Source organism: Bos indicus x Bos taurus, unplaced genomic scaffold (assembly GCF_003369695.1).
Source record: "Bos indicus x Bos taurus breed Angus x Brahman F1 hybrid unplaced genomic scaffold, Bos_hybrid_MaternalHap_v2.0 SuperScaffold_100135, whole genome shotgun sequence".
In the NCBI taxonomy this organism is placed as follows: domain Eukaryota; kingdom Metazoa; phylum Chordata; class Mammalia; order Artiodactyla; family Bovidae; genus Bos; species Bos indicus x Bos taurus.
This window is the reverse complement of record NW_020867067.1, coordinates 939,169-966,037: the sequence shown is the minus strand read 5'-3', so window position 1 is coordinate 966,037 and position 26,869 is coordinate 939,169. Positions and strand designations below refer to the sequence as shown.

The following is a 26,869-nucleotide window of genomic DNA, read 5'->3' as shown; positions in this document are numbered from 1 at the left end:
AAGATGGTAGTGGAACACATTTTATATATTTTTCTCTTTTCCCTTTCCTATCTCTGTATAGGATTTACGGCTTCTGGGGGATGAAGAAATAATTAAGATAGGAGATGGAAGAACACAGCTGAGTGAAGGGCAGAAAGCTCGGATATGCCTTGCAAGGTAAATGGGGTTTCAGTTGCCATCCTGCCCCTCCTCCTCCATGGCTCCTAGTGGATGTGGGCACGCAGGCCCCACTCACCGGGTGGGCCTGTGTGAAGCAGGGACTTGGCTTTTCCCATGGACTCTTGGAATGAACATGGAGTTGTTTCACATTGTTGTGATTCAGGGCTGAGACCCAGGGAGTGTGAAGTGTCTTCTCCTGACCTCTCTCTACATTTTCTAGAGCCATGTATCAGGATGCAGACATCTACCTCCTGGACGATCTGCTCAGCGCAGTGGATGCAGGAGTCAGCAGGCACTTGTTCGAACAGTGAGTTTGCTCCTGTTTTCTATCATCTCTGCTTCCCAGGAACCCTTTGTGCTTCAGGAGACGCAGCTTGCTCTGCCCTGGTGACCCTCTCTCCCATCCCTTCCCTCCACAGAAGATCGATCCTAGAGAAATCTTGCATCATGATGAAGTCAGGACAGGAAAATACAGCAGGTGTTTCCAGTGAGTGGAGGACAGTGGGGTCAGTGCTTGAGGGAGTGAGGGATTGATGGTAGATTTCCCCTGCTACTTGCAGTTGATGGATCCAGGCACTGTGGATGGATCCAGACCTCAGGAATAAGAAAGACAATGTAGGGTTTTTAAATCAGAGAGTGAGACTCCATAACCTGTTACTTGGCTGCCAGCTCTTTTCCTCCATCATTTGTTTAAGACACATTAGAAGTGAAGTTTTTGGTGCTGTCATAGGGCTTCCATGGAAAGGCCTTATTGGTTTATGCTTGTTATTCTATCAGTTTCCAAATAAAGTCTTTAAGTCTGTGTATGTGTGTTAGTTGCTCAGTCATTTCCAATTCTTTGCAATCCCATAGACTGTAGCCTACCAGGCTCCTCTGTCCATGGAATTCTCCAGGCAAGAGTACTGGAATAGGTTGACATTCCTTTCTCCAGGGGATCTTCCCGACCCAGGGATCAAACCTTGGTCTCTTGCATCGCAGGCAGTTTCTTTACCATCTGAGTTACCAGGGAAACCCATAAAGTCTAGAGTTTAAGACTCATTTATTCCACATCTGAGTACAATTTCAGTCATTTCACATTGCTTCACAGATACTTAGTGGAATTAATACTTAGAGTTACATGTAGGGTCACTATAATCTGGCTTAAGTCTTGAGTCGCATTCCTGCTTCTGGAATTTATAACTTGTAAGTGGCTCTTGGTTAGCTACACAGTGACTAAAGTAGAACAACTCTGATGCTTTTCTATGATAATGTGTCCTAACACACACTGTCTGAGGCCTCTTACTGAGTCTGCTACTGCTGCTGCTGCTGCGTTGCTTTAGTTGTGTCCGACTCTGTGCGACCCCATAGACAGCAGCCCACCAGGCTTCCTGTCCCTGGGATTCTCCAAGCAAGAACACTGGAGTGGGTTGCCATTTCCTTCTCCAGTGCATGAAAGTGAAGAGTCAAAGTGAAGTCGCTCAGTCGTGTCTGACTCTAGCGACCTCATGGACTGCAGCCTACCAGGCTCCTCTGTCCATGGGATTTTCTAGACTGACCTTTTTGAAAGCCTCACAAATTTGTTTTTTTCCTAAAACAGCCTCCACATCTCCCCCATGGTTAGTTATCTTGCTGTTGTTCACCTTGTTAGAGGCAACAATCCCTTCCAGCTGCACTTATTAACACCCTGCTGTGTGCACTGAGATCAATGCCCTTACAGATGTCACTGCACAAAACCTCTTAGTTTACAAGGAGGATGGTGAGCTAGGAGAGGAGAAGGACCCACACTGGGCAGAATAAGGGAGACTAGGATGGTCTGATCACTCACCTAGAGCCAGACATTCTGGAATGTGAAGTCAAGTGGGCCTTAGGAAGCTAGTGGAACAACAAAGCTAGTGGAGGTGATGGGATTCCAGTTGAGCTACTTCAAATCCTAAAAGATGATGCTGTGAAAGTGCTGCACTCAATATGCCAGCAAATTTGGAAAACTCAGCAGTGGCCACAGGACTGGAAAAGGTGAGTTTTCATTCTAATCCCAGAGAAAAGCAGTGTCAAAGAATGCTCAAACTACAACTCATCTCACATGCTAGTAAAGTAATGCTCAAAATTCTCCAAGCCAGACTTCAACAGTGTATGAACCATGAACTTCAGGATGTTTAAGCTGATTTTAGAAAAGACAGAGGAACCAGAGATCAAGTTGTCAACATCCACTGGATCATCAAAAAAAGCAAGAAAGTTCCAGAAAAACACCTATTTCATCTTTATTAACTATGCCAAAGCCTTTGACTGTGTGGATCACCACAAACTGTGGAAAATTCTTAAAGAGATGGGAATACCAGACCACCTGACATGCCTCTTGAAAAATCTGTATGCAGGTCAGGAAGCAATAGTTATAACTGAACATGGAACAACAGACGGGTTCCAAATAGGAAAAGGAGTACATCAAGGCTGTATATTGTCACCCTGCTTATTTAACTTATATGTAGAGTACATCATGAGAAACGCTGGGCTGGATGAAGCACAAGGTGGAATCAAGATTGCTGGGACTTCATATATGCAGATGATACCACCCTTATGGCAGAAAGTGAAGAAGAACTAAAGGGTCTCTTGATGAAAGTGAGAGAGGAGAGTGAAAAAGTTGGCTTAAAGCTCAACATTCAGAAAACTAAGATCATGGCATCTGGTCCTACCACTTCATGGCAAATAGATGGGGAAATAGTGGAAACAGTGATAAACTTACAGTGATAAACTGTATTTATTTATTTATTTTGGCCTCCTAAATCACGGTACATGGTGACTGCGGTCATGAAATTTAAAGACACTTACTCCTTGGAAGAAAAGTTTTGACCAACCTAGACAGTATATTAAAAAGCAGAGACATTACTTTGCCAACAAAGGTCCATCCAGTCAAGGCTATGATTTTTCCAGTAGTCATGTATGGATGTGAGAGTTGGACTATAAAGAAAACTGAGTACTGAAGAATTGATGCTTTTGAACTGTGGTGTTGGAGAAAACTCTTGAGAGTCCCTTGGACTGCAAGGAGATCCAACCAGTCCATCCTAAAGGAAATCAGTCCTGAATATTCATTGGAAGGACTGATGCTGAAGCTGAAACTTCAATACTTTGGCCACCTGATGCAAAGAGCTGACTCATTTGAAAAGACCCTGATGCTGGGAAAGATTGAAGGTGGGAGAAGGGGATGACAGAGGATGAGATGATTGGATGGCATCACTGACTCAATGGACATGAATTTGAGTCAACTCCAGGAGTTGGTGATGGATAGAGTGGCCTGACGTGCTGCAGTCCATGGGGTCGCAAAGAGTCGGACATGACTGAGTGACTGAAATGAACTACACTGATGATGTTCAGCTCTCATTACTGCCTCTGAGGAACCTGTCTCAACGTGGAGCTTGTTAAGACAGATGTGTGGGAAAAGATCAGCAGGGTCAAAGTTTAGAGGTCTTGATACAGGATAGGAAGTGCTAAATGAAATTGGAAGTGGCATCTAGAGGCTTTCACTGAAGTTGGAAAGCTCCCACTGCCCGGGATTGGGTGGGAAGTACCCTGGAGCCTGCAGGCTGGGCGGGTGTGTGGAGGCTGAAAAGAGGACCCAGTCCTTTGCTGAGTAGAAGCACAGGTGTGGAGGGAGGAGGAAGCAGGGCTATGAGGAGAACAGCAGGCACGTCCTCACCTGGAGGAGGCGGAGTGTTCAACAGAGAGAAGCTGTTTGAAAATTCTCTCTGTTACATCCTGTGTTAGTTTCTAGGGTTGTGTCCATTCAAGTTGCTCTCACAGGAGACCAGAGCCTGGATGGCTTATAAATAGCACAAATTTGTCTCTCATGGTTCTGGAGGCTGGGGAAGTCCAAAGTGAATGTGCTGGCAGATTCAGTGTCTGGTGAGGGCCGGATTTTTGTGTCCTTATGTGGGGAAGGGGTGAGAGAGCTGTGTTGGTCCCTTTTATAAGGACACTAATCCCTTTCATGCAGGCTTCACCCTCATGACCTGATCAACTCCCAATGGCCCCACCTCCTAATACCAACACTGTGGGGATTAGGTCTCAATGTATGATTTTTGAGGACAAAAACTTTCAGTCCATAGCAAAATTGTCACAGATGGGGGTGCTTAAAGAATAGAAATTAAATTTCTCACAGTTCTTGAGGCTACAGGTTTAAGATACGGGCAGGTGTGGTTTCTCCTGAGACCTCTCTCCTTGGCTTCTGACTGCATCCATCTTGCTGTGTCCTCTCATGTTCTTTCCTCTGTTTACATGCAACCTGTGTCTCTGTCCTATTTTTTTTTTTTGAAAAAATTTTATTGAAATATAGCTGACTTACTACATTGTGTTAATTTCTTTGTATAGCAAAGTGACTCAGTTATGCACAAATATATACTTTTCCATAATGGTTTATCTCAGGGTATTGAATATAGCTCCCTGTGCTATACCATAGGACCTTGTTTATCCATTCTGCACATAATAGTTTGCCTCTGCTAACCTCAAAGTCCCAGCGCATCCCTCCCTACCACCTCCTTCCATCTATGCAACCACAGGTCTGTTCACCAGATCTGAGTCTGTTTCTCTTTTGTAAATATGTTCATTTTTCCATAGTTTAGATTCCACATATAAGTGATATAATTATGATACTTGATTTTCTCCTTCTGAGTTACTTCACTTTACTATGAGAATCTCCAGGTCCATACATGTTTCTGCAAATAGCTTTCTTTCTTTCTTTTTTTTTGGAGAAGGAAATGGCAACCCACTCCAGTATTCTTGCCTAGAGAATCCCAGGGACAGCGGAGCCTGGTGGGCTGCCGTCTATGCGGTCACACAGAGTCGGACACGACTGAAGCGACTTAGCAGCAGTGTTACATCATCTATATACACCACATCTTCTTTATCTACTCATCTGTCGATGGACATTTAGGTTGTTCCCATGTTTTGCTATTGTGATTGGTGCTGCTATAAACACAGGAGTGCCTGTCTCTTTTTGATTTACAGTTTAATCCAGATATAAGCCCAGCAGTGGGATTACTGGACTATAAGGTAATTCTATTTTTAGTTTTCTGAGGAAACTCTATTTTCAACAGTGCCTGCAGCAATTTATATTCCCACCAGCAGGGTAGGAGGGTTCCCTTTACTCCTCTCAGCCATAGTTACTTTAATGATGGCCATTGAAGCTTATGTGAGGAGATACCTCATTCTGGTTTTGATTTGCATTTCTCTAATAATTCACAGTGGTGAACTTCTTTTCTTGTGTCTGTTGGCCATCTGTATGTGTCCTTTGAAGAAATGTCTATTTAGTTCTTTTAACCATTTTTTGATTGGATTTTTTTGTTGTTGTTGAGTTGTGTGAGCTGTTTTTATACTTTGGAAATTAAACCCTTGTTGTCACATCATTTGCAAATATTTTCTCCCATCTGTAGGTTGTCTCTTCACTTTTATGGTTTGCTTTGCTGTGCAAATGCTTGTAAGTTTGATTAGGTCCCATTGTTTATTTATTTTTTAATTAAAAATATTATTTATTTATGGCTGTGAAGGTTTTCATCGCTGTGAGGGCTCTTCTCTAGTTGCAGCGGGCAGGGGCTGCTCTCTAGCTGTGAGGCATGGACTTCTCATTGTGGTGGCTTCTCTCATTGCAGAGCACGGGCTCTATGGTGTGTGGGCTTAGTAGTTGCGGTTCCTGGGCTCCAGAGCACAGGCTCAGTAGTTGTGCTGCATGGACTGAGTTGCTTTGTGCATGTGGGAGCTTCCTGGACCAGGGAGGGATTCTGTGTCTCCTGCACTGGCAGGTGGATTCTTTGCCATTGAGTCACCAGGGAAGCCTTCATTTGTATAGTTTAGTTTGTATTTCTATTGCTTTAGGAGACTGACCTAAAAAAAACATTGGTATAATTTATATCAGAAAATGTTTTGCCTATAATCTCTACTAGGAGTTTCATAGTGTCATGTCTTGTAATTAAGTCTTTAAGCCATTTTTACTTTATTTTTGTGCATGGTGGGGAGTGTGTTCTAACTTCATTGATTTACATGCCTGTGTCTCTGTCCTTATGTCTTAGTCTCCTCTTCATCTAAGCACACCAGTCAGATTAGATTAGGTCCAGTATAATTAAGGATAATGATTATCTCTTTAAAGTCCATGACACCAAATTCTAAGGTACTGATGACTAAGGTGACAACATGTGAATCTGAGGGGATGTGATTGATTTACAGCAGGTCCAGAATAGCAAAGTAGAGACCAGCAGAGTCAGCAAGTGTGAGAGGGAGGCCTGTGAGGAGCTCTGGGCTCTGGACACTAGGAGCTGGGATTGCACATCCACTAAGCAGGGGTTGTTAGATTGGTGGAACCTGCCCATGTATAAAGCATGATTAGTGTTGGGGTGATGAAAAAGTTGTGGAGATGGAAGGTGATGATGGCTGCACAGTAATGTGAATGTACTTAATACCACTGGGCTATGTGCTTAAAATGGCAGGAACAGTAAATTTCATGTTAGGTATATTGTAACACACATACACACAAACCTGCATAGTAGCACTGAATCTTTGAGAACATGAGAGAAAAGAGCAGATGACACATGGCATGGTCTCCAGCTCTGATCTGACCCCACTTTCCAATCCTCTCCTGTTCACGACTTGATGAATTTTCCCTTAGAGAAGTGCCTTGTGTCTTGTCAAGAGTTTAGTGACAGGAGCTTGTGCTGTGATAAGGATTCCCCACCTCCACCCACCTGGCATCATGAGTATCTCAGCCTCCCTGTTCCCAGCACCCCACCCTGAACTCACAAATGTGTTACCACATCCTGTGAGCATCTGCACAAGTTCTCCATCAGGGTAGGAACAGATTCTGCCAGTCATTGCAGCCATGTCACAAGGAAGGGACAGTAAGGCATTTTGGTGCCAAGTACAGTGTGCTGATCACAAAAGTTCCCCTGAGTTCTTTTTCAAACACAGGAGATATTTATAAAATCCTCTTCAATATTTTGGGTGCACCACTTTGGATATATACTTGATAGAAGCAAGCTTAACACTGTTGTTTGTAATCAGAACCAAACATTCTCTAGGGAAACTTAAAGCAGAGAGCATGAAAGCAATTTAGGAAACCACTCAGCAGCAACTGGAGAGTGCTTTAATTTTTAAATTTATTTATTTATTTTAATTGGAGGCTAATTACTTTACAATATTGTAGTGGTTTTTGCCATACATTGGCATGAATCAGCCATGGGTGTACATGTGTTCCTCATCCTGAACCCCCTCCCACCTCCCTCCCCATCCTATCCCTCAGGGTCATCCCATTGTACCAGCCCTGAGCACCCTGTCTCATGCATCGAACCTGGACTGGTGATCTATTTCACATATGATAATATACATGTTTCAGTGCTATTCTCTCAAATCATCCCAGCCTCACCTTCTCCCACAGAGTCCAAAAGACTGTTTTTTACATCTATGTCTCTTTTGCTGTCTCATACACAGGGTTATTGTTACCATCTTTCTAAATTCCATATATATGCATTAGTATACTGTATTGATGTTTTTCTTTCTGGCTTACTTCACTCTGTATAATAGGCTCCAGTTTCATCCACCTCATTAGAACGGACTCAAAAGCATTCTTTTTAATCGCTGAGTAATACTCCATTGTGTATATGTACCACAGCTTTCTTATGAATTCATCTGCAGATGGACATCTAGGTTGCTTCCATGTCCTGGCTATTGTAAACAGTGCTGCAATGAACATTGGGGTACACGTGTCTCTTTCAATTCTGGTTTCCTTGGTGTGTATGCCCAGCAGTGGGATTGCTGGGTCATATGGCAGTTCTATTTCCAGTTGTTTAAGGAATCTCCACACTGTTCTCCATAGGGGTTGTACTAGTTTACATTCCCACCAACAGTGTAAGAGGGTTCCCTTTTCTCTGCATCCTGGAGAGTGCTTTCAAGTTAGAGAAGCGGATGGAACAATATGCTGTGAGATATGGTGGTCATGTGTAAGCTTAGCCATGGGGAGAGTTTTGTATTAAAAGTGAATGAACCACACTTCTACCTGCTGTTGTTTTCTTCAGTCATGAATTTAAGGTTCATGACTTTTACAACGTTATGCTGTGAACATGGTGGATTCTATCACCGACAGAAGGCGAGGGGCCTTAGATGATGAACTGATGCAATCTCACCTGTGTCCAGCCATGGATCCCATCCTGGTTCAGCCCCACCCACATCACTAGACCCCTGCCTCCCGCGTCATCAGGTCTTGGGGTCTGTCCTGATCAGATTCCCATGCTGCTGTCTACACAGCTCACCCTCCTGCCTACACAGCTCACCCTCCTGTCTACACATCTAAGATATCAGCTACCCTTGTTTTACCTTCAGAGCACAGGTCACAGCCGAGTAGCGCATTTTCTATGCTTGTTTAGTGTGTCATCTACATGGTGCAGAGTATTGTCTTCTATCTTGACATGTAGGTGGTTCCTCAGCACTTAGGACAGTGCCTGGCTCCTCAGCAAACCTCTGCTGATTCAATGAATGGAGGTGGGGACTCTGTTTGTCTTATTTGTATTGCCTCCATCAAGGGATGTGTTCCCTCTTAATACAGCCCTTATATAAGATTATATGTGGATTTATAAGATTATAGAATTAGCATGGCCTTTATATAAGAATAGCTGTTATACAACTGGTTGCTGACTCTATCCTTTCTATGGCATGACTTGAAAATCTTTAAAAACTTGGAAAATAGTGTATTTTTCTAGTGATTTGGATAAAAACATTATTTACGAAAAATTCAAAGCCATCAACTGATCATTTCATTGTAATTATTTGTATTACTGCCTCTGTGATGGGATCTTAGGAAGAAAACATCTTAAAACTTTGGGTTGATTAATCTTGGACATCCCATCAGATTTGATTAACATTCATCTTTAGGGACTGCTACTGCTGCTGCTAAGTCACTTTAGTTGTGTCTGACTCTGTGGGACCCCATAGATGGCAGCCCACCAGGCTCCCCCGTCCCTGGGATTCTCCAGGCAAGAACACTGGAGGACTATTGGCAGGCAATTATGAATTAAGGAGAAAAAATTCTGTTTAAAAGCTTTAGTACTAAGTTTGAAAAGGCGTTAATCAAGAAACTTAGGTATGATCACTGAGCTAACACATGTCAAAAGGTAAAAATGAATCCTTTTGGACTTAGCAAAGCAATGGTGTATGTGTTTACATCCTAGGGTCTTGTTTCCAATCACAGACCCAGTGTCCAGAATGTCCCCTTAAGAGTTTTCTGTCCTGAGTCCAAAGCACATGACCATTCATGGTTAGGGAGGAGTGGAGAAGTAAGATGACATTTATTGAGTAGATTGGTGGTTTGATTTATCAGAACATGTGGATGAGATGTCATTGACCTTGCTTTGAGATGAAAAAACTGAGTTTGAGTTGCTCATCTGACGTCAGGCTCGTGAGAGGGACTGAGCTGCAGCCTGCTGCCTCCAGACTCTTCATCTGATTCACTCACAGGCTGAGCTCTGACCCAGGTTCCTGAGATTTGCTCTGCAAGGTGCTGGAGAACCCAGAGTACCTGCCTGGAGCCCTGCCTGTGGTCACTGGGCCCCAGACTCACCCATTTGGTTCCCTGGAGGGATTGTGGACCCTGTGTGATGAGGTTGGGGCTGAGTCCCTAGGGGTCTACATGTGAAATGGAGGAGTAGTTTTCTTACTGTGAAAAAAATTTAAGGTTGAATAGTGAGTGATGTCTTGACTAAGAGAACTGGTGGGTACTCTGAGCCATTGGGTGATTTCCACTGTGATTTGGGCCATTTGGATTCTGTTCTTTTACTTTCATGTTTGGAAAGTGTTCAGTCCTAATGAAAGAAGGCTTGCTTCTTGGATGGAACTGGGAATGTTGTAGAGACTGGTGGACACCACGCTGACATTCATTTTCTATCTAATATTCTTTGGGAGCAAGTGTCTAGCAAATGTACTCTGGTAAAGAGTCCCAAGAATCTATTAATTTTTTGTTGTGAATATTTACATCATTAATTATAAATAATTGCCTAGAAAGCTGTCAAAGAATGTACATATTTTTAAATGACATGGATCCCTCTTCTCCCATTCCAGGATAGTGATAAAATAGTGTTTTAGTTTAGTCAAGTTTTGAAGTCTCAGTATTACTCAGTTGTTTTCCTTTATGAAACATGCCAATAATTGTTAAGCTGAGTTTTAGAGGAAAAAACTTAGCTCTTAGGGCCTCCTTCACTGGACTGGTTTTAATAATTCTTTGTAGCACTAGATTCAAATTTGCTGCTTATTAATTTAATAATCTATTTGGATTAATTGATTTTTATTTAATTTTTATTATTGATTTGGCATTTAAACTAAGATCTTTGACTGCTGTGTGGTCTTTGTCTCACTGTTTTCAAAATATAAGTTTTCAGTTTGAGGCACTCCATTAATGTGCTTTTGCTTCCTGTGCCTTTTACATTTGTAGGTGTGTTCATCAGGCCTTGAAGGAGAAGATCACAATTTTAGTCACTCATCAGTTGCAATACCTAAAAGATGCAAGTCAGATTCTGATGTTGAAAGATGTAAGTAATTTCTAGAAGTCTGTGGAATTGCTAGCCCTCAGGTGTGTTGAAGAACAAAACTCCCCTCAGGTTACTCTCCTGGGTTCATGGTAAACGCCCTCTTCTCCCTCAGTTTTTTGCCCCTTTCTTCCCAGAGTTGGTGTTCATGCCTTGGAGGATGAACCTAAAGCTCTGTAGAAATGTCACTATTACATTCTAAGCCATATAAACCCTTAAAGCGTATAAAAGTGCAACCACAGGGTTATTGAATCATCACTGTCCTAATGAAATTTGTTAAAGATAATGATACAGTTTTATTTAGAACTTTTTTATTTTCCTCTTCCATGACTTAAGCCAAGTGTATCACTTAGAGATTCTAAGATCTGTTTGTATCCAGGTAATTGTCATACATAGTTTGCCTCAAGAGCATATTCCAGGGGAGGAGCTAAGATGGCGGAGGAATAGGACGGGGAGACCACTTTCTCTCCCAAAATTCATCAAAAGAACATTTAAACGCTGAGTAAATTCCACAAAACAACTTTTGAATACTGGCTGAGGACATTAGGCGCCCAGAAAAGCAACCCATTGTCTTCAAAAGGAGGTAGGAAAAAATATAAAAGAGAGAGGGATGGAGCTCAGTCCCAGGAAGGGAGTCTTAAAAAGAGAGAAGTTTCCAAATACCAGGAAGCACTCTCACTGCTGAGTCTGTGCCGAGCCTTGGAAGCACAGAGGGCAACATAACAGGGAGAAAAAATAAATAAACAATTAAACCCCACAGATTACGAGCCCAACAGTAACTCCCCCAGCGGAGAAGCAGCGCAGACGCCTGCACCCACCACTAGCAAGCGGGGGCTGGGCAGGGAGGTGCGGGTTGCATCGCTTAGAGTAAGGATCTGGCCTGAATGCCCCGAGCGCTATCTGAACGAACTAATTTGGGCTAGCAAACCAGACTGTGGGATAACTACCACGCGAAAAGCCTGCCCTAACCTAAGACACCGCCAGGCCCACACATGAAACAAAGGACTGAACAGAGATAGCCAGCAGCAGACCATCCCCCTCCGGTGACAGGCAGCCAGAGCCGGAAGGGGGCAATTGCAGACCCAGAGAGACATTATCTACAAAACTATAAACAGGCCTCTTTGCTAACTAAGACTTCTTGGGGTTCTAGATGGTCAACATCCGCCTGAGAAGGTGTGCCAGTTGTACACCCAGAAAACCGAGCGGCGGGGAGGCAGTAAATCGCAGCAACCATGCTCGCCAAACACCTCATCACCTGAGCTGCTTGGACCTGGGAAGGGCACAAAACGCAGGTCCAACCGAGTCTGCACCTCTGAGGACTACCCAAGTGCTTGAACCTGAGCGGCTTAGACCTGGGAGGTGCAAGCAGCCCAGGGCCAGCTTCAGATGGTTCCCGGTGGAGCAACCTACAGCCTGAGCAGTGTGGGCAGGGAGGCTATAAGCATCGTGAGTGGGGGGCAGGCCCAGTGTCTGAGGCACTGCAAGCACACACCAGTGTTATTTGTTTGCAGCGTCCCTCCCTTCCCACAGCGCGACTAAACAAGTGAGCCTAAAAAAAAAAAGGTGTCCACCACCGCCCCCTTTGTGTCAGGGTGGAAATCAGACACTGAAGAGACCAGCAAACAGAAGAAGCTATAATAGAGGGAACTGCCTTGAAAGCGACAGGCAAGATTAAAACCCTGTCATTAGTACCGACTACATAGGAAGGGGGCTATAGATCTTGAGAAATATAAGCCGGACCAAGGAACTAGCCAAAAATGAACTGACCCCACAATACCGACAACAACACCAGAGAAAGTCCTAGATATATTTTTACTATTTTTACGATCATTCTTTCTTTTTTTTTTTAAAGATAATTCTATCTTTTTTTTTAAATGTTTTTAAAAATTTTAAGCCCTCTATTACTCCTTTAATTTTCACTTTTATAACCTACTATTACTTTGCAAAAAAAAAAAAAAAGACCCTATTCTTTTAAAAAGCAAACTTCATATAGATATTTTTTATAATTTTTGTGACCTTGTTTTTTTTTTTTTTTTCTCTTTTTCTCATTCTTTCTTTCTTTTTTTCTTCTTTTCTTTAACATTGTATTTTTGAAATTCCAAACTCTACTCTAGATTTTTAATTTTAGCTTTTTGGTATTTGTTATCAATTTTGTACCTATATTATATATATATATATATATATATATATATATATATATATATATATATATATATATATATATGTTTTGTAGTAACTTTGGGCAGCCTGTACATTGGTATACATTTCATCCAGATGCAATTCGGTACTTTTATGCCCACAGCTTCCCTGAGAGTGCAATTGAAAGTAGACAGGGAATCTACCTGATAAAGAATTCCAAATAATGATAGTGAAATTGATCCAAAATCTTGAAATCAAAATGGAATCACAGATAAATAGCCTAGAGACAAGGATTAAGATGCAAGAAAGGTTTAACAAGGACCTAGAAGAAATAGAAAAGAGTCAATATATAATGAATAATGCAATAAATGAGATAAAAAACACTCTGGAGGCAACAAATAGTAGAATAACAGAGGCAGAAGATAGGATAAGTGAATTAGAAGATAGAATGGTAGAAATAAGTGAATCAGAGAGGAAAAAAGAAAAATGAATTAAAAGAAATGAGGACAATCTCAGAGACCTCCAGGACATTATTAAATGCTACAACATTCGAATCATAGGAGTCCCAGAAGAAGAAGACAAAAAGAAAGACCATGAGAAAATACTTGAGGAAATAATAGTTGAAAACTTCCCTAAAATGGGGAAGGAAATAATCACTCAAGTCCAAGAAACCCAGAGAGTCCCAAACAGGATAAACCCAAGGTGAAACACGCCAAGATACGTATTAATCAAATTAACAAAGATCAAACACAAAGAACAAATATTAAAAGCATCAAGGGGAAAACATTAAATTTTTTGTTTCTTAAGTAGACTGGATGAAAGGAAGCAAGGGTAGTCTCTTCTCAGAAAACAACAAATAACACACAAGGGAATTCCCATAAGGATAACAGCTGATCTTAACTAACTTAACTTAACTAATCCTAATCCTAACTCTTCAGGCCAGGAGGGAATGGCAAGACATACTTAAAATGATGAAAGAAAATAACCTACAGCCCAGATTATTGTACCCAGCAAGGATCTCATTCAAATATGAAGGAGAAATCAAAAGCTTTACAGACAAGCAAAAGTTGAGAGAATTCAGCACCACCAAACCAGCTCTCCAACAAATACTAAAGGATATTCTCTAGACAGGAAACACAAAAAGGGTGTATAAATTCAAACCCAAAACAATAAAGTAAATGGCAACAGGATCAATAATTACCTTAAACGTAAATGGGTTGAATGCCCCAACCAAAAGACAAAGACTGGCTGAATGGATACAAAAACAAGACTCCTACATATGTTGTCTACAAGAAACCCACCTCAAAACAGCGGACACATACACACTGAAAGTGAAGAGCTGGAAAAAGATTTTCCATGCAAATAGAGACCAAAAGAAAGCAGGAGTAGCAATACTCATATCAGAAAAAATAGACTTTAAAACAAAGGCTGTGAAAAGAGACAAAGAAAGTCACTACATAATGATCAAAGGATCAATCCAAGAAGAAGATATAACAATTATAAATACATATGCACCCAACATAGGAGCACTGCAATATGTAAGACAAATGCTAACAAGTATGAAAGGAGAAATTAACAATAACACAATAATAGTGGGAGACTTTAATACCCCACTCACACCTATGGATAGATCAACTAAACAGAAAATTAACAAGGGACCACAAAATTTAAAGGATACAATAGACCATTTAGACCTAATTGATATCTATAGGACATTCCATCCCAAAACATTGAATTTCACTTTTTCTCAAGTGCACACGGAACCTTCTCCAGGATAGATCACATCTTGGGCCATAAATCTAGCCTTGGTAAATTCAAAAAAATTGAAATCATTCCCAGCATCTTTTCTGACCACAATGCAATAAGATTGGATCTCAATTACAGGAGAAAAACTATTAAAAATTCCAACATATGGAGGCTGAACAACACGCTGCTGAATAACCAACAAATCCCAGAAGAAATAAAAAGAAATCAAAATTTGCATAGAAACGAATGAAAATGAAAACACAACAACCAAAAACCTGTGGGACACTGTAAAAGCAGTCCTAAGGGGAAAGTTCATAGCAATACAGGCATACCTCAAGATACAAGAAAAAATTCAAATAAATAACCTAACTCTACACCTAAAACAACTAGAAAAGGAAGAAATGAAGAACCCCAGGGTTAGTAGAAGGAAAGAAATCTTAAAAATTAGGGCAGAAATAAATGCAAAATAATCAAAAGAGACCATAGCAAAAATCAACAAAGCCAAAAGCTGGTTCTTTGAAAGGATAAATAAAATTGACAAACCATTAGCCAGACTCATCAAGAAACAAAGGGAGAAAAATCAAATCAGTAAAATTAGAAATGAAAATGGAGAGATCATAACAGACAACACAGAAATACAAAGGATCATAAAAGACTACTATCAGCAATTATATGCCAATAAAACGGTCAACGTGGAAGAAATGGACAAAGTCTTAGAAAAGTACAACTTTCCAAAACTGGACCAGGAAGAAATAGAAAATCTTAAGAGACCCATTATAAGCACGGAAATTGAAACTGTAATCAAAAATCTTCCAGCAAACAAAAGCCCAAGTCCAGGCGTCTTCACAGCTGAATTCTACCAAAAATTTAGAGAAGAGCTAACACCTATCCTACTCAAACTCTTCCAGAAAATTGCAGAGGAAGGTAAACTTCCAAACTCATTCTATGAGGCCACCATCACCCTAATACCAAAACCTGACAAAGATGCCACAAAAAAAGAAAACTACAGGCCAATATCACTGATGAACATAGATGCAAAAATCCTTAACAAATTTTTAGCAATCAGAATCCAACAACACATTAAAAAGATCATACACCATGACCAAGTGGGCTTTATCCCAGGGATGCAAGGATTCTTCAATATCTGCAAATCAATCAATGTAATACACCACATTAACAAATTGAAAAATAAAAAACCTATGATTATCTCAATAGATACAGAGAAAGCCTTTGACAAAATTCAACATCCATTTATGATAAAAACTCTCCAGAAAGCAGGAATAGAAGGAACATAAATCAACATAATAAAAGCTATATATGACAAACCCACAGCAAACATTATCCTCAATGATGAAAAATTGAAAGCATTTCCTCTATAGTCAGGAACAAGACAAGGGTGCCCCTTTCACTATTACTATTCAACATAGTTTTGGAAGTTTTGGCTACAGCAATCAGAGCAAAAAAAGAAATAAAAGGAATCCAAATTGGAAAAGAAGAAGTAAAACTCTCACTGTTTGCAGATGACATGACCCTCTACATAGAAAACCCTAAAGACTCCACCAGAAAATTACTAGAACTAATCAATGAATATAGTAAAGTTGCAGGATATAAAATCAACACACAGAAATCCCTTGCATTCCTATACACTAATAATGAGAAAATAGAGAAATTAAGGAAACAATTCCATTCACCATTGCAATGAAAAAAATAAAATACTTAGGAATATATCAACCTAAAGAAACTAAAGACCTATATATAGGAAACTATAAAACACTGGTGAAAGAAATCAAAGAGGACACTAATAGATGGAGAAATATACCATGTTCATGGATTGGAAGAATCAAATAGTGAAAATGAGTATACTACCCAAAGCAATTTATAGATTCAATGCAATCCCTATCAAGCTAACAATGGTATTCTTCACAGAGCTAGAACAAATAATTTCACAATTTGTATGGAAATACAAAAAACCTCGAATAGCCAAAGCAATCTTGAGAAAGAAAAATAGAACTGGAGGAATCAACCTGCCTGACTTCAGGCTCTACTACAAAGTGACAGTCATCAAGACAGTATGGTACTAGCACAAAGACAGAAATATAGATCAATGGAACAAAATAAAAAGCCCAGAGATAATTCCATGCACATATGGACACTTTATCTTTGACAAAGGAGGCAAGAATATACAATCGATTAAAGATAATCTCTTTAACACGTGGTGCTGGGAAAACTGGTCAACCACTTGTAAAAGAATGAAACTAGAACACTTTCTAACACCATACACAAAAATAAACTCATAATGGATTAAAGATCTAAATGTAATACCAGAAACTATAAAACTCCTAGAGGAGAACATAGGCAAAACACTCTCCAACATACATCACAGCAGGATCCTCTATGACCCACCTCCCAGAATACTAGAAATAAACAAATAGGACCTAATTAAACTTAAAAGCTTCTGCACAACAAAGGAAACTATAAGCAAGGTGAAAAGACAGCCTTCAGAATGGGAGAAAATAATAGCAAATGAAGCAACAGACAAACAACTAATCTGAAAAATATACAAGCAACTGCTACAGCTCAATTCCAGAAAAATAAATGACCCAATCAAAAAATGGCCAAATAACTAGACATTTCTCCAAAGAAGACATACAGATGGCTAACAAACACATGAAAAGATGTTCAACATGACTTATTATCAGAGAAATGAAAATCAAAACCACAATGATGTACCACTTCACGCCAGTCAGAATGGCTGTGATCCAAAAGTCTACAAGCAATAAATGCTGTAGAGGGTGTGGAGAAAAGGGAACCCTCTTACACTGTTGGTGGGAATGCAAACTAGTCCAGCCACTATGGGAAACAGTGTGGAGATTCCTAAAAAAACTGGAAATAGAACTGCCATACACCTCAGCAATCCCACTGCTGGGCATACACACTGAGGAAACCAGAATTGAAAGAGACACGTGTACCCCAATGTTCATTGCAGCACTGTTTATAAAAGCCAGGACATGGAAGCAACCTAGATGTCCATCAGCAGATGAATGGACAAGAAAGCTGTGGTACATATACACAATGGAGTATTACTCAGCCATTAAAAAGAATACATTTGAATCAGTTCTAATGAGGTGGATGAAACTGGAGCCTATTATTCAGAGTGAAATAAGCCTAACGCATATATATGGAATTTAGAAAGATGGTAACAGTAACCCTGTATACGAGACAGCAAAAGACATATTGATATACATAGAACAGTCTTTTGGACTCTGTGGGAGAGGGAGAGGGTGGGATGATTTGGGAGAATGGCATTGAAACTTGTATAATATCATATATGAAATGAATCACCAGTCCAGGTTCGATGCACAATATTGGATGCTTGGGGCTGGTGCACTGGGACGGCCCAGAGGGATTGTATGGTGACGGAGGAGGGAGGTGGGTTAAGGACAGGGAACACATGTATACCTGTGGCGGATTCATTTTGATATATGGCAAAACCAATACAATATTGTAAAGGTAAAAAATAAAATAAAACAAAAAATTAAAAAAAAAAAAAAAAGCATATTCCATTAGCACCAGAAGCGAGGTTAGGTAGCTGAGCACCCGGGTCAGAGACATCCTCTCTGCTGGTGTCTCCAGTCTCTGGTCTCCTTGCACAAGTCTCTATGTGCCGGATACGTATCGGAGCCTTTGCAGCAGGAGGACAAGGCCCTGCCTTCACAGGGCTCCTGTTCTCATGGGGAGGATGTGACAAAGAAGGTGACATCCTTGCCTCCCTGAGGAGCTGGTGCCTCACGGGGTCTGAGTGACATGATCTTGGTGGCCACAGAGTCACCTGGGGGAGGGGGTCTGAGACAGGGGGTCTTGAGGAAGGAGCTACCTGGCAGGTTGGAGGAACAGCAGGAAGACCAGGGGGTCTGAGGAAAATGAGCAGGGGCATGAGTGGGAGCTGGTCTCCAGGCAGTGGGCAGCGAGCCCAGAAGTGGGATGGAAGTCTTGGATCTTCCAGAGCAGAGGAGGGATGTGGTCTGATGTGGGAGTTAAGAGATTTCTCTGATGGTCACTGGAGGGGTGACCAAGCAGTTAGGAGTCTTAGTAAAGCTGAGAAGACAGAAGTGTGGGCTCAGGCTAGAGTATTCATTTCTAGAGCTGCCGTAACCAAGTACCTCAAGCTGGGTGACTTAAAACAAAAGAAGTTTATTGTCGCCCTGTTCTGGAAGCTTCAAGTCCCAAATCCAGGTGCTGGCAGGCCCGGCTCTCCCTGAAGGCTCCAGGGGAGAATCCTTCCCTCCAGCCTCTGGTGTTCACCGGCCTTCCTAGGTGTTCCTTGGCTTCCAGTTGCAGTGCTATGGTCTCTGCCTCTGATGTCACATGTCCATTGTCCCCGTGTCAGTCTGGGTCTCTTCTGTTCTCATAGCAACATCAGTCTTACTGGCCTTAGGGTCACCCTGCTCCACTGTGATCTCATCTTAACTCGGTTACATCTGCAAAGACTCTATACAAATAAGGTCATGTTCACAGGTGTCATGTTTGAACACATCGTTTTGAGGAGGAGGCACCATCCCACCCACAACTCCTAGCATGACTAGGGGTGGGATGGAGATTAGTGAGAAGCTTTCAGACTTGGTGGTCATTTGATGCTTCATTCCTTGGCTCATTTACCTCTGGGTCTCAGCACCTTTGTTGTTAACCTATGAATGCTCCACAAGCCCTTGGTCAGATCCCTGATTTTTGAAATGAATCTCTGCTCCAAGAAAGATTATTAAAATACAGAACCCCTGCCTCTCTGGAAGCACTTCCATGTGTTAACTCCTCTCCACTCCTCTAGAAGTCGGGGGAGAGGCTAAGGTTTCTCAAGCTTGAGAGCAGTTGATTTCATGTGCAGAGGGGGTGATTCTAGTGTGTAAACCTGTGTTGACAGTGCAGTGTTATGAGCACAGGATCAGTGGCAGGGGAATAACCTATTTAGCCAGTCCCTAGATATTTTGGGGTCCCCTTATTGCTTCCTTTGAGGACACTACACCCAATTTTAGTACTCACAAAACAGCTATTTGCCCCCTGGTGAGCACCCCTGCATGAGTTGGGGTTCATCTTTACTGTTTGTTTGGTCCCTCTGTTCACAGCAGATGGGGAATGGCTGTCCTTTCATCCCCCCAAGAATTGTCAATGCTTGACCATTGAGTGAAATTTCTATCTTTATACCACCAGTCATTTCATTGTGCATACGTATTACAAATTTGATGTGGTGATTTCATTAAAGAGGTGTGTGAATTTTGCCTCCCGAGTGGAACAAGACCTGATATATCCTTCATAATTTTCTAGTTTTTCAGTATCAGATGGTACCCAAAGGCTTCCCTGCATTTCTCCCAGTAGACCCCCTCAGGGGAGAGGGTGAGAGGGGTCCCAGCGAGGGTCCTGGCCAGTTCCCTCCACTTGAGCTGCCTTAACCACAGCTGCTTTCATTTGATGTGTTTTGCATGCTGAGATTTTTTTTTTTTCCCCCTGATGTTTTTTTCGCTACTGAGTGAATAAGCTGAGTCTGGTTTCATGGGGTCAGAAAATAGCAAAACGTCTGCACATTATTTTATGTGACTTTGTAAGGGAGGGAAACTGCAAGGAAGTGTCACATGTATTCAAAGAAAATTATTTGATTGGCTGTAGCTTAAGCAGTTACCTGATTTGGGGAAGCCTAGTTGGCTGCTTGTGGTTGGTTGTTCCTAAGTTTTTTCTCAGATCTGAGTACATTGATTCTGGCTTAGGTTTTGGTTTGTGGGCACAGACATCCAAGGCTTCAGAGCCACCCCAGCCCCATGACTTCCTTGTTTAATTACTTTAAAAAGTGGAATATTGAATTTTCAGTTGGGAACTTGCTGAGTGTGTGGGGGCAGTTGTAGAGACCATGGAGAGGCCTCTCATGGATTTTCTGTCCAGGGCTGGTTTCTATTATCCCCGCCAGGCACATGATAGTGTGACAGTGACAGTGGTCAGTGAAGATTTAATGAGAGACTCTTACCCATATGCAGATGTACTTGTGCCCACCTCTGGGTTAAGTTTAAATTTCTTTCCTGGAATTGTCACATGAGGCTTCTCTCAATTCCCATGTTATCTAAAAAGACTGTGCTGATCCTGCCACCAACCTCCATGCTTCTTCCTTCCCTAAGTGCCCATGGTAGTCATGTCAATGGCCTCCATTTTTAACACATGAGCACACCTTTCTTTCACATCCCCAACACCTAACACAGGGATGAGGTTTGGCAGAGAACCCAATTATCAGTTCTGTACTGAGATGACTGAATTAGATTTCTCAACAAGAATTCTAGAACCAGGGATTATTTTTTTCAAGAATATTAATTTAAGACAAAATAGCTTTTCTTGATTAGTATTTAGGTTGGTTTAATATTATCAAATATAAATTAATTCCTCTCAACTTTTTATTTCAGGGGATAATGATAGAAAGAGGAACTTACTCTGAGTTCCTGAAATCCGGGATAGATATTTTTTCCCGTTTTGAGAAGGGGAATGAGCAATCTGAACCATCTCCAGTTCCAGGAACTCCCACTGTGATCTCTGAGTCTTTGGTTCAGTCTCTCCAGTCTCCCAGACGCTCATTGAAAGATGCGGCTCCAGAAGACCAAGAAGTGAGTTTCTCATCCTGCAGTGTGCCCGGGTCTGTCTGCTCTTGGTGGTCTCACGGACCTTCAGTCTGCTCTGCTCATGACTTCTTCATTTGTCCGAAAGTAGACCCTAAGGTTCCCAAAGTCTTGTTCCATGGAACTGATAGAAGAGCATGAAGGAATCAAGCCTGCTCGGGGTTCCCCTTTGAGTGTAGGATGGAGACATCAGCAGTGGGTGCACTGCTATAAATTTCTGAGTGAATGTGGCTCACACTGATTGAGAACTCTTCAGTTAACCATAGTTACATCCTACTCATGTTGGTTGGCCCCAGTTTCCCTTATACATCCCAAGGCTTAATGTGAAGACCCCCTTAGACTGAGTCCTGCTGTTGCCACGTTAAATCAGCTACTTTTCCTGTATGTTGGAATGTTCTAGCACTCAGGTGACTGATGGTATTATTTTGCCTCAGTGTTAGATGGTTTGTGATAGGTCAGAGATAACATGTGCAAAGGACCTGACACATGGTAGACACTTCAGTGTTAGTTCCCATCCTCCTTTCTTACCCTTCAAGACTGAGAACCACATCTTATCGACCTTGAATCCCCGTGGCCAGGAGAGAGCCAAGGACACACTAGGCTTCTGTGACTCTACAACGCATTCTAAATCCTCCAGAGAGAAATGCACTAGATCCCGCTTAAAAATATACACAGATATTCCTTGATATGCAAACCCAGGAGCCTGGAATGATTCTGATTCATTTTCTAAACTCAAGAATCACTCTCTGAAATTTAGGAACTAAATAGATTCAGATCATATGCTTGCAACGTGCTATGTAACTCTAACTCTCTGTGAACTCAGTTTACTGTATTTGGCTAGTGTTTTGAGTCCCAAGTATGTTTTATGTTTCTATCATTGAATGACACAAGTCATCTGGAGGGATACATTAGCTCCATATCATTTTGTGTGTTATTTTAGAGGAAGTTTCTGCATTTATACATTAATTGATTTTGTTGTGTGTGTGTTGAGAGTCATGTTCTATTTTAAGGAAAGCTCCCCAACAGTGAATAACCTCATGTGAATGATGTTTGATTATTTCTCATAGATTCCTATGAGTGGGATGGCTGGGTCCAAGGGTAAACACATATGTGGTTTGGCCAGATATTCCCACACCCTTCTCTATAGGAGATAGACCATCCTGCACTCCTATCAGTGTATGAGATATGTCTGTTTCCCACAGCTTTGCAGAGGAGGACATTGTTGAACTCTTGAAATTTGGGGTTCATTTTCATTTTATTTTTCTCAATATAAATGTATTTATTTTAATGGGAGGCTAATTACTTTTTGTATTGGTTTTGCCATACATCAACATGAATCTGCTACAGGTATACACGTGTTCCCCATCCCGAAACCCTCTCTCTCCTCCCTCCCTATACCATCCTTCTGGGTTGTCCCAGTGCACCAGCCCCAAGCAACCAGTATCATGCATCGAACTTGGACTGGTGATTTGTTTCATATATGATATTATACATGTTTCATTGCCATTCTCCCAAATCATCCCACCCTCTCCCTCTCCCACAGAGTCCAAAAGACTGTTCTATACATCTGTGTCTCTTTTGCTGTCTCGCATACAGGGTTATTGTTACTATCTTTCTAAATTCCATATATATGCGTTAGTATACTGTATTGGTGTTTTTCTTTCTGGCTTACTTCACTCTGTATAATAGGCTCCAGTTTCATCCACCTCATTAGAACTGATTCAAATGTATTCTTTTTAATGGCTGAGTAATACTCCATTGTGTATATGTACCACAGCTTTCTTATCCATTCATCTGCTGATGGACATCTAGGTTGCTTCCATGTCCTGGCTTTTATAAACAGTGCTGCAATGAACATTGGGGTACACATGTCTCTTTAAATTCTGGTTTCATCGGTGTGTATGCCCAGCAGTGGGATTGCTGGGGCGTTTGGCAGTTCTATTTCCAGTTTTTTTAGGAATCTCCACACTGTTCTCCATAGTGGCTGGACTAGTTTACATTCCCACCAATAGTGTAAGAGGGTTCCCTTTTCTCCACACCCTCTCCAGCATTTGTTGCTTGTAGACTTTTGGATCACAGCCATTCTAACTGCCATGAAGTGATACCTCATTGTGGTTTTGATTTGCATTTCTCGGATAATGAGTGCTGAGGTTCATTTTTTAAAATTTCATTTCTCACTGCTCTTTTTCCCTTTTAGACTGAGAATATACAGGTTGTACTACCTCTAGAGTACCATTTGAAAGGAAAAGTTGGTTTTAAGACCTTTAAGAATTACTTCACAGCTGGTGCTCACTGGCCTGTCATCATCTTCCTTATTCTAGTAAACATAGCAGCTCAGGTACGTAAGGGAGTTTATTTTGATTTGTGCACTCAGTTATTTATATTGTATTTTATAATTCTTTTAATATATTTGTATTAAGAGATTTATCTCAAAGACTTGGCTCATGCAGTTGTGGGCCTAGCTTGGTGAATGTGAAATCAGAAAGGCAGGCCTGCAGACTGAAACCTCAGGTGGGAGCTGACCCTGATATCTTGAGACAGAATTTCTTCCTCCTCCAGGAAGCCTCAGATTTTGCTCTTAGGGCCTTTGTCTGACTGGATGAGGCAACCACAGTATTGAGAGTGATCTCCTCTATTTAGGTTCTGATGATGGATGTGAGCCACATTCACAAAATACCTTCACAGCAACATCTAGATGAGTATTTAATTGAATCACTTGAGACTGGCGCAACCAAGCTGACACCCAGAACTGACCATCACTGTACCTGACAAGCTTTTTGCTTTCCAAAATCCCAACATTTGTTTTGTTATTACTGACTTTGGAGTCCACTTGGATTTGCATTGAAGTACATTATATTTGGGGAGCAAAGTCTTCTAGGGAAAAGGGGATTTCTTTTAAATATATTAACATGTAAGATGCCCTCCCCTGACCTGTGGTCCTCTGGGGTGTGGGGCTTGGCACAGACCTGAGCCGGAAGGAGCATCTCCATGTTCTGGAGCCTTTCTGTCCTCCATCCTAGTGAGCAGGGTGTGAGGCTCAGTGATGTCAATGTCTGAGTGACTGCTGTTTCCTGCTCCAGGTTGCCTACATCCTGCAGGATTGGTGGCTTGCATTCTGGTGAGTGATTTCTGGCCTGACCCAAAGAGCTGTGAAGTCTACACGAAGCCTCACTTTCCCACAGACTCAGGGGGGGAGATGGGGCTTGTTCAGCCTCCTCTTCTGACCCTCACGTAGTTTCCCTGAAGAAAGATGAAAGTTACTGTGGGTGGTATTGATCCCCCTGTGGTCTCTCCCCATGTCCCTCCCTTCAGCAGCTTCTTTATAGAAAAAAAAATTTTTTTGAACTTTTAATATTGTAGTGGGAGGTGGCCGATTAACAATGTTGTGATCGTTTCTTTTGAATAGTGAAGGGACGCAGCCATACATATACATTTATCCATTCTCCCGCAAACTTCCCTCCTGTCTGCCACGTTATTATAACATTCAGCAGAGTTCCATGTGTTATACAATAAGTCCTTGTTGGTTACCTGTTTTAAATCTAGCAGTTTGTGCATGACCATCCAAACTCTCTAACTGTCCTTCCCCTCGGTAACCACAAGTTCATTTTCTAAGTCTGTCTTCACAGAAAATTTTGAAAACTGAAAGTCGTGATTCATATTTTTCCAGCATAATATACATTTCTTGAGTTGAGGTAATTTTTTGGTGATATCTGTGTAAACTCTATGTATATCTATAGTGTAATATTAAAAATTTTCTGTTCCATAGGGCGAATGTACAAAGTGACCTGTATTTTGGGGGATATTTGAAAGAAGATGAAGATGTAGTATTTGTGCTGAACTGGTACTTAAGAGTTTATTCAGGTAAATTTGAGTCATCTACTCTAGAATACCAGAGTTTAAGGTGCTTACAATGAGTCTGTGTGAGCAACGAGGGCTTTCAGAGTAATTCAGTAATGTCTTAATAGATTAAATATCTGAATTGCATTTACTCTATGAATTAATTAGAATAATTATTTTAAAAATCTACTAGGGGTTGCATAGAGTCGGACACAACTGAAGTGATGTAGCAGCAGCAGCAGAAGAAGAAAAATTTGGATGAAGACTCTTAACTTGTTCCATAATGAATTTTTGTACTTAAGCCAGGATTGCATATTGAGAAAATCAGCCACTGGAAATATGTAGCTACTATGTATTCTAGTAGGTGCTTTAGCTAAATCTTATAACATTATATGGATGGGCAGATCAGATCAGATCAGATCAGTCACTCAGTCTTGTCTGACTCTTTGCAACCCCATGAATCCCAGCACGCCAGGCCTCCCTGTCCATCACCAACTCCAGGAGTTCACTGAGACTCACGTCCATCGAGTCAGTGATGCCATCCAGCCATCTCATCCTCTGTCGTCCCTTTCTCCTCCTGCCCCCAATCCCTCCCAGCATCACAGTCTTTTCCAATGAGTCAACTCTTCGCATGAGGTGGCCAAAGTACTGGAGTTTCAGCTTTAGCATCATTCCTTCCAAAGAAATCCCAGGGCTGATCTCCTTCAGAATGGACTGGTTGGATCTCCTTGCAGTCCAAGGGACTCTCAAGAGTCTTCTCCAACACCACAGTTCAAAAGCATCAATTCTTTGGCACTCAGCCTTCTTCACAGTTCAACTCTCACATCCATACATGGCCACAGGAAAAACCATAGCCTTGACTAGACGAACCTTTGTTGGTAAAGTAATGTCTCTGCTTTTGAATATGCTATCTAGGTTGATCATAACTTTCCTTCCAAGGAGTAAGTGTCTTTTAATTTCATGACTGCAGTTACCATCTGCAGTGATTTTGGAGCCCAAAAAAATAAAGTCTAACACTGTTTCCACTGTTTCCCCATCTATTTCCCATGAAGTGGTGGGACCGGGTGCCATGATCTTTGTTTTCTGAATGTTGAGCTTTAAGCCAACTTTTTCACTCTCCACTTTCACTTTCATCAAGAGGCTTTTGAGTTCCTCTTCACTTTCTGCCATAAGGGTGGTGTCATCTGCATATCTGAGGTTATTGATATTTCTCCCGGCAATCTTGATTCCAGCTTGTGTTTCTTCCAGTCCAGCGTTTCTCATGATGTACTCTGCATATAAGTTAAATAAACAGGGTGACAATATACAGCCTTGACGAACTCCTTTTCCTATTTGGAACCAGTCTGTTGTTCCATGTCCAGTTCTAACTGTTGCTTCCTGACCTGCATACAAATTTCTCAAGTGGCAGATCAGGTGGTCTGGTATTCCCATCTCTTTCAGAATTTTCCGCAGTTTATTGTGATCCACACAGTCAAAGGCTTTGGCATAGTCAATAAAGCAGAAATAGATATTTTTCTGGAACTCTCTTGCTTTTTCTATGATCCAGCGGATGTTGGCAATTTAATCTCTGGTTCCTTTGCCTTTTCTAAAACCAGCTTGAACATCAGGAAGGGGATTACAAATGAATTCCACCCTATGGTTCAGGTTGTTCCAATTCTTTCTGAATAAACAGACTTGTATTGATCTTGGATGAAATCCTCTGGCTGCATGGGCCATAAATAAAAGCATTATTCCCTCCCAGGTATGCAAAACTCCTCTTTCCACACTGCTCATCTCTTGGGCTTCACTAATAACTTGAGAAGCTAAGCAGGGGAAGTC

General features: G+C 41.4%; 1 protein-coding gene across 2 annotated transcripts in view; it reads left to right on the top strand.

Moving 5' to 3' along the window:
* LOC113888439 (multidrug resistance-associated protein 4-like) overlaps positions 1–26,869 on the top strand; it is a 159,651-nt gene that overhangs the window by 40,414 nt on the left and 92,368 nt on the right. For both annotated transcript variants that reach the window (XM_027535568.1, XM_027535569.1), the window contains exons 11-17: positions 62–156; positions 380–466; positions 10,592–10,688; positions 21,005–21,202; positions 23,412–23,552; positions 24,295–24,332; positions 24,981–25,075. In XM_027535568.1, the coding sequence (XP_027391369.1) occupies positions 62–156; positions 380–466; positions 10,592–10,688; positions 21,005–21,202; positions 23,412–23,552; positions 24,295–24,332; positions 24,981–25,075 (751 nt within the window). The remainder of the gene's footprint in view (positions 1–61; positions 157–379; positions 467–10,591; positions 10,689–21,004; positions 21,203–23,411; positions 23,553–24,294; positions 24,333–24,980; positions 25,076–26,869) is intronic.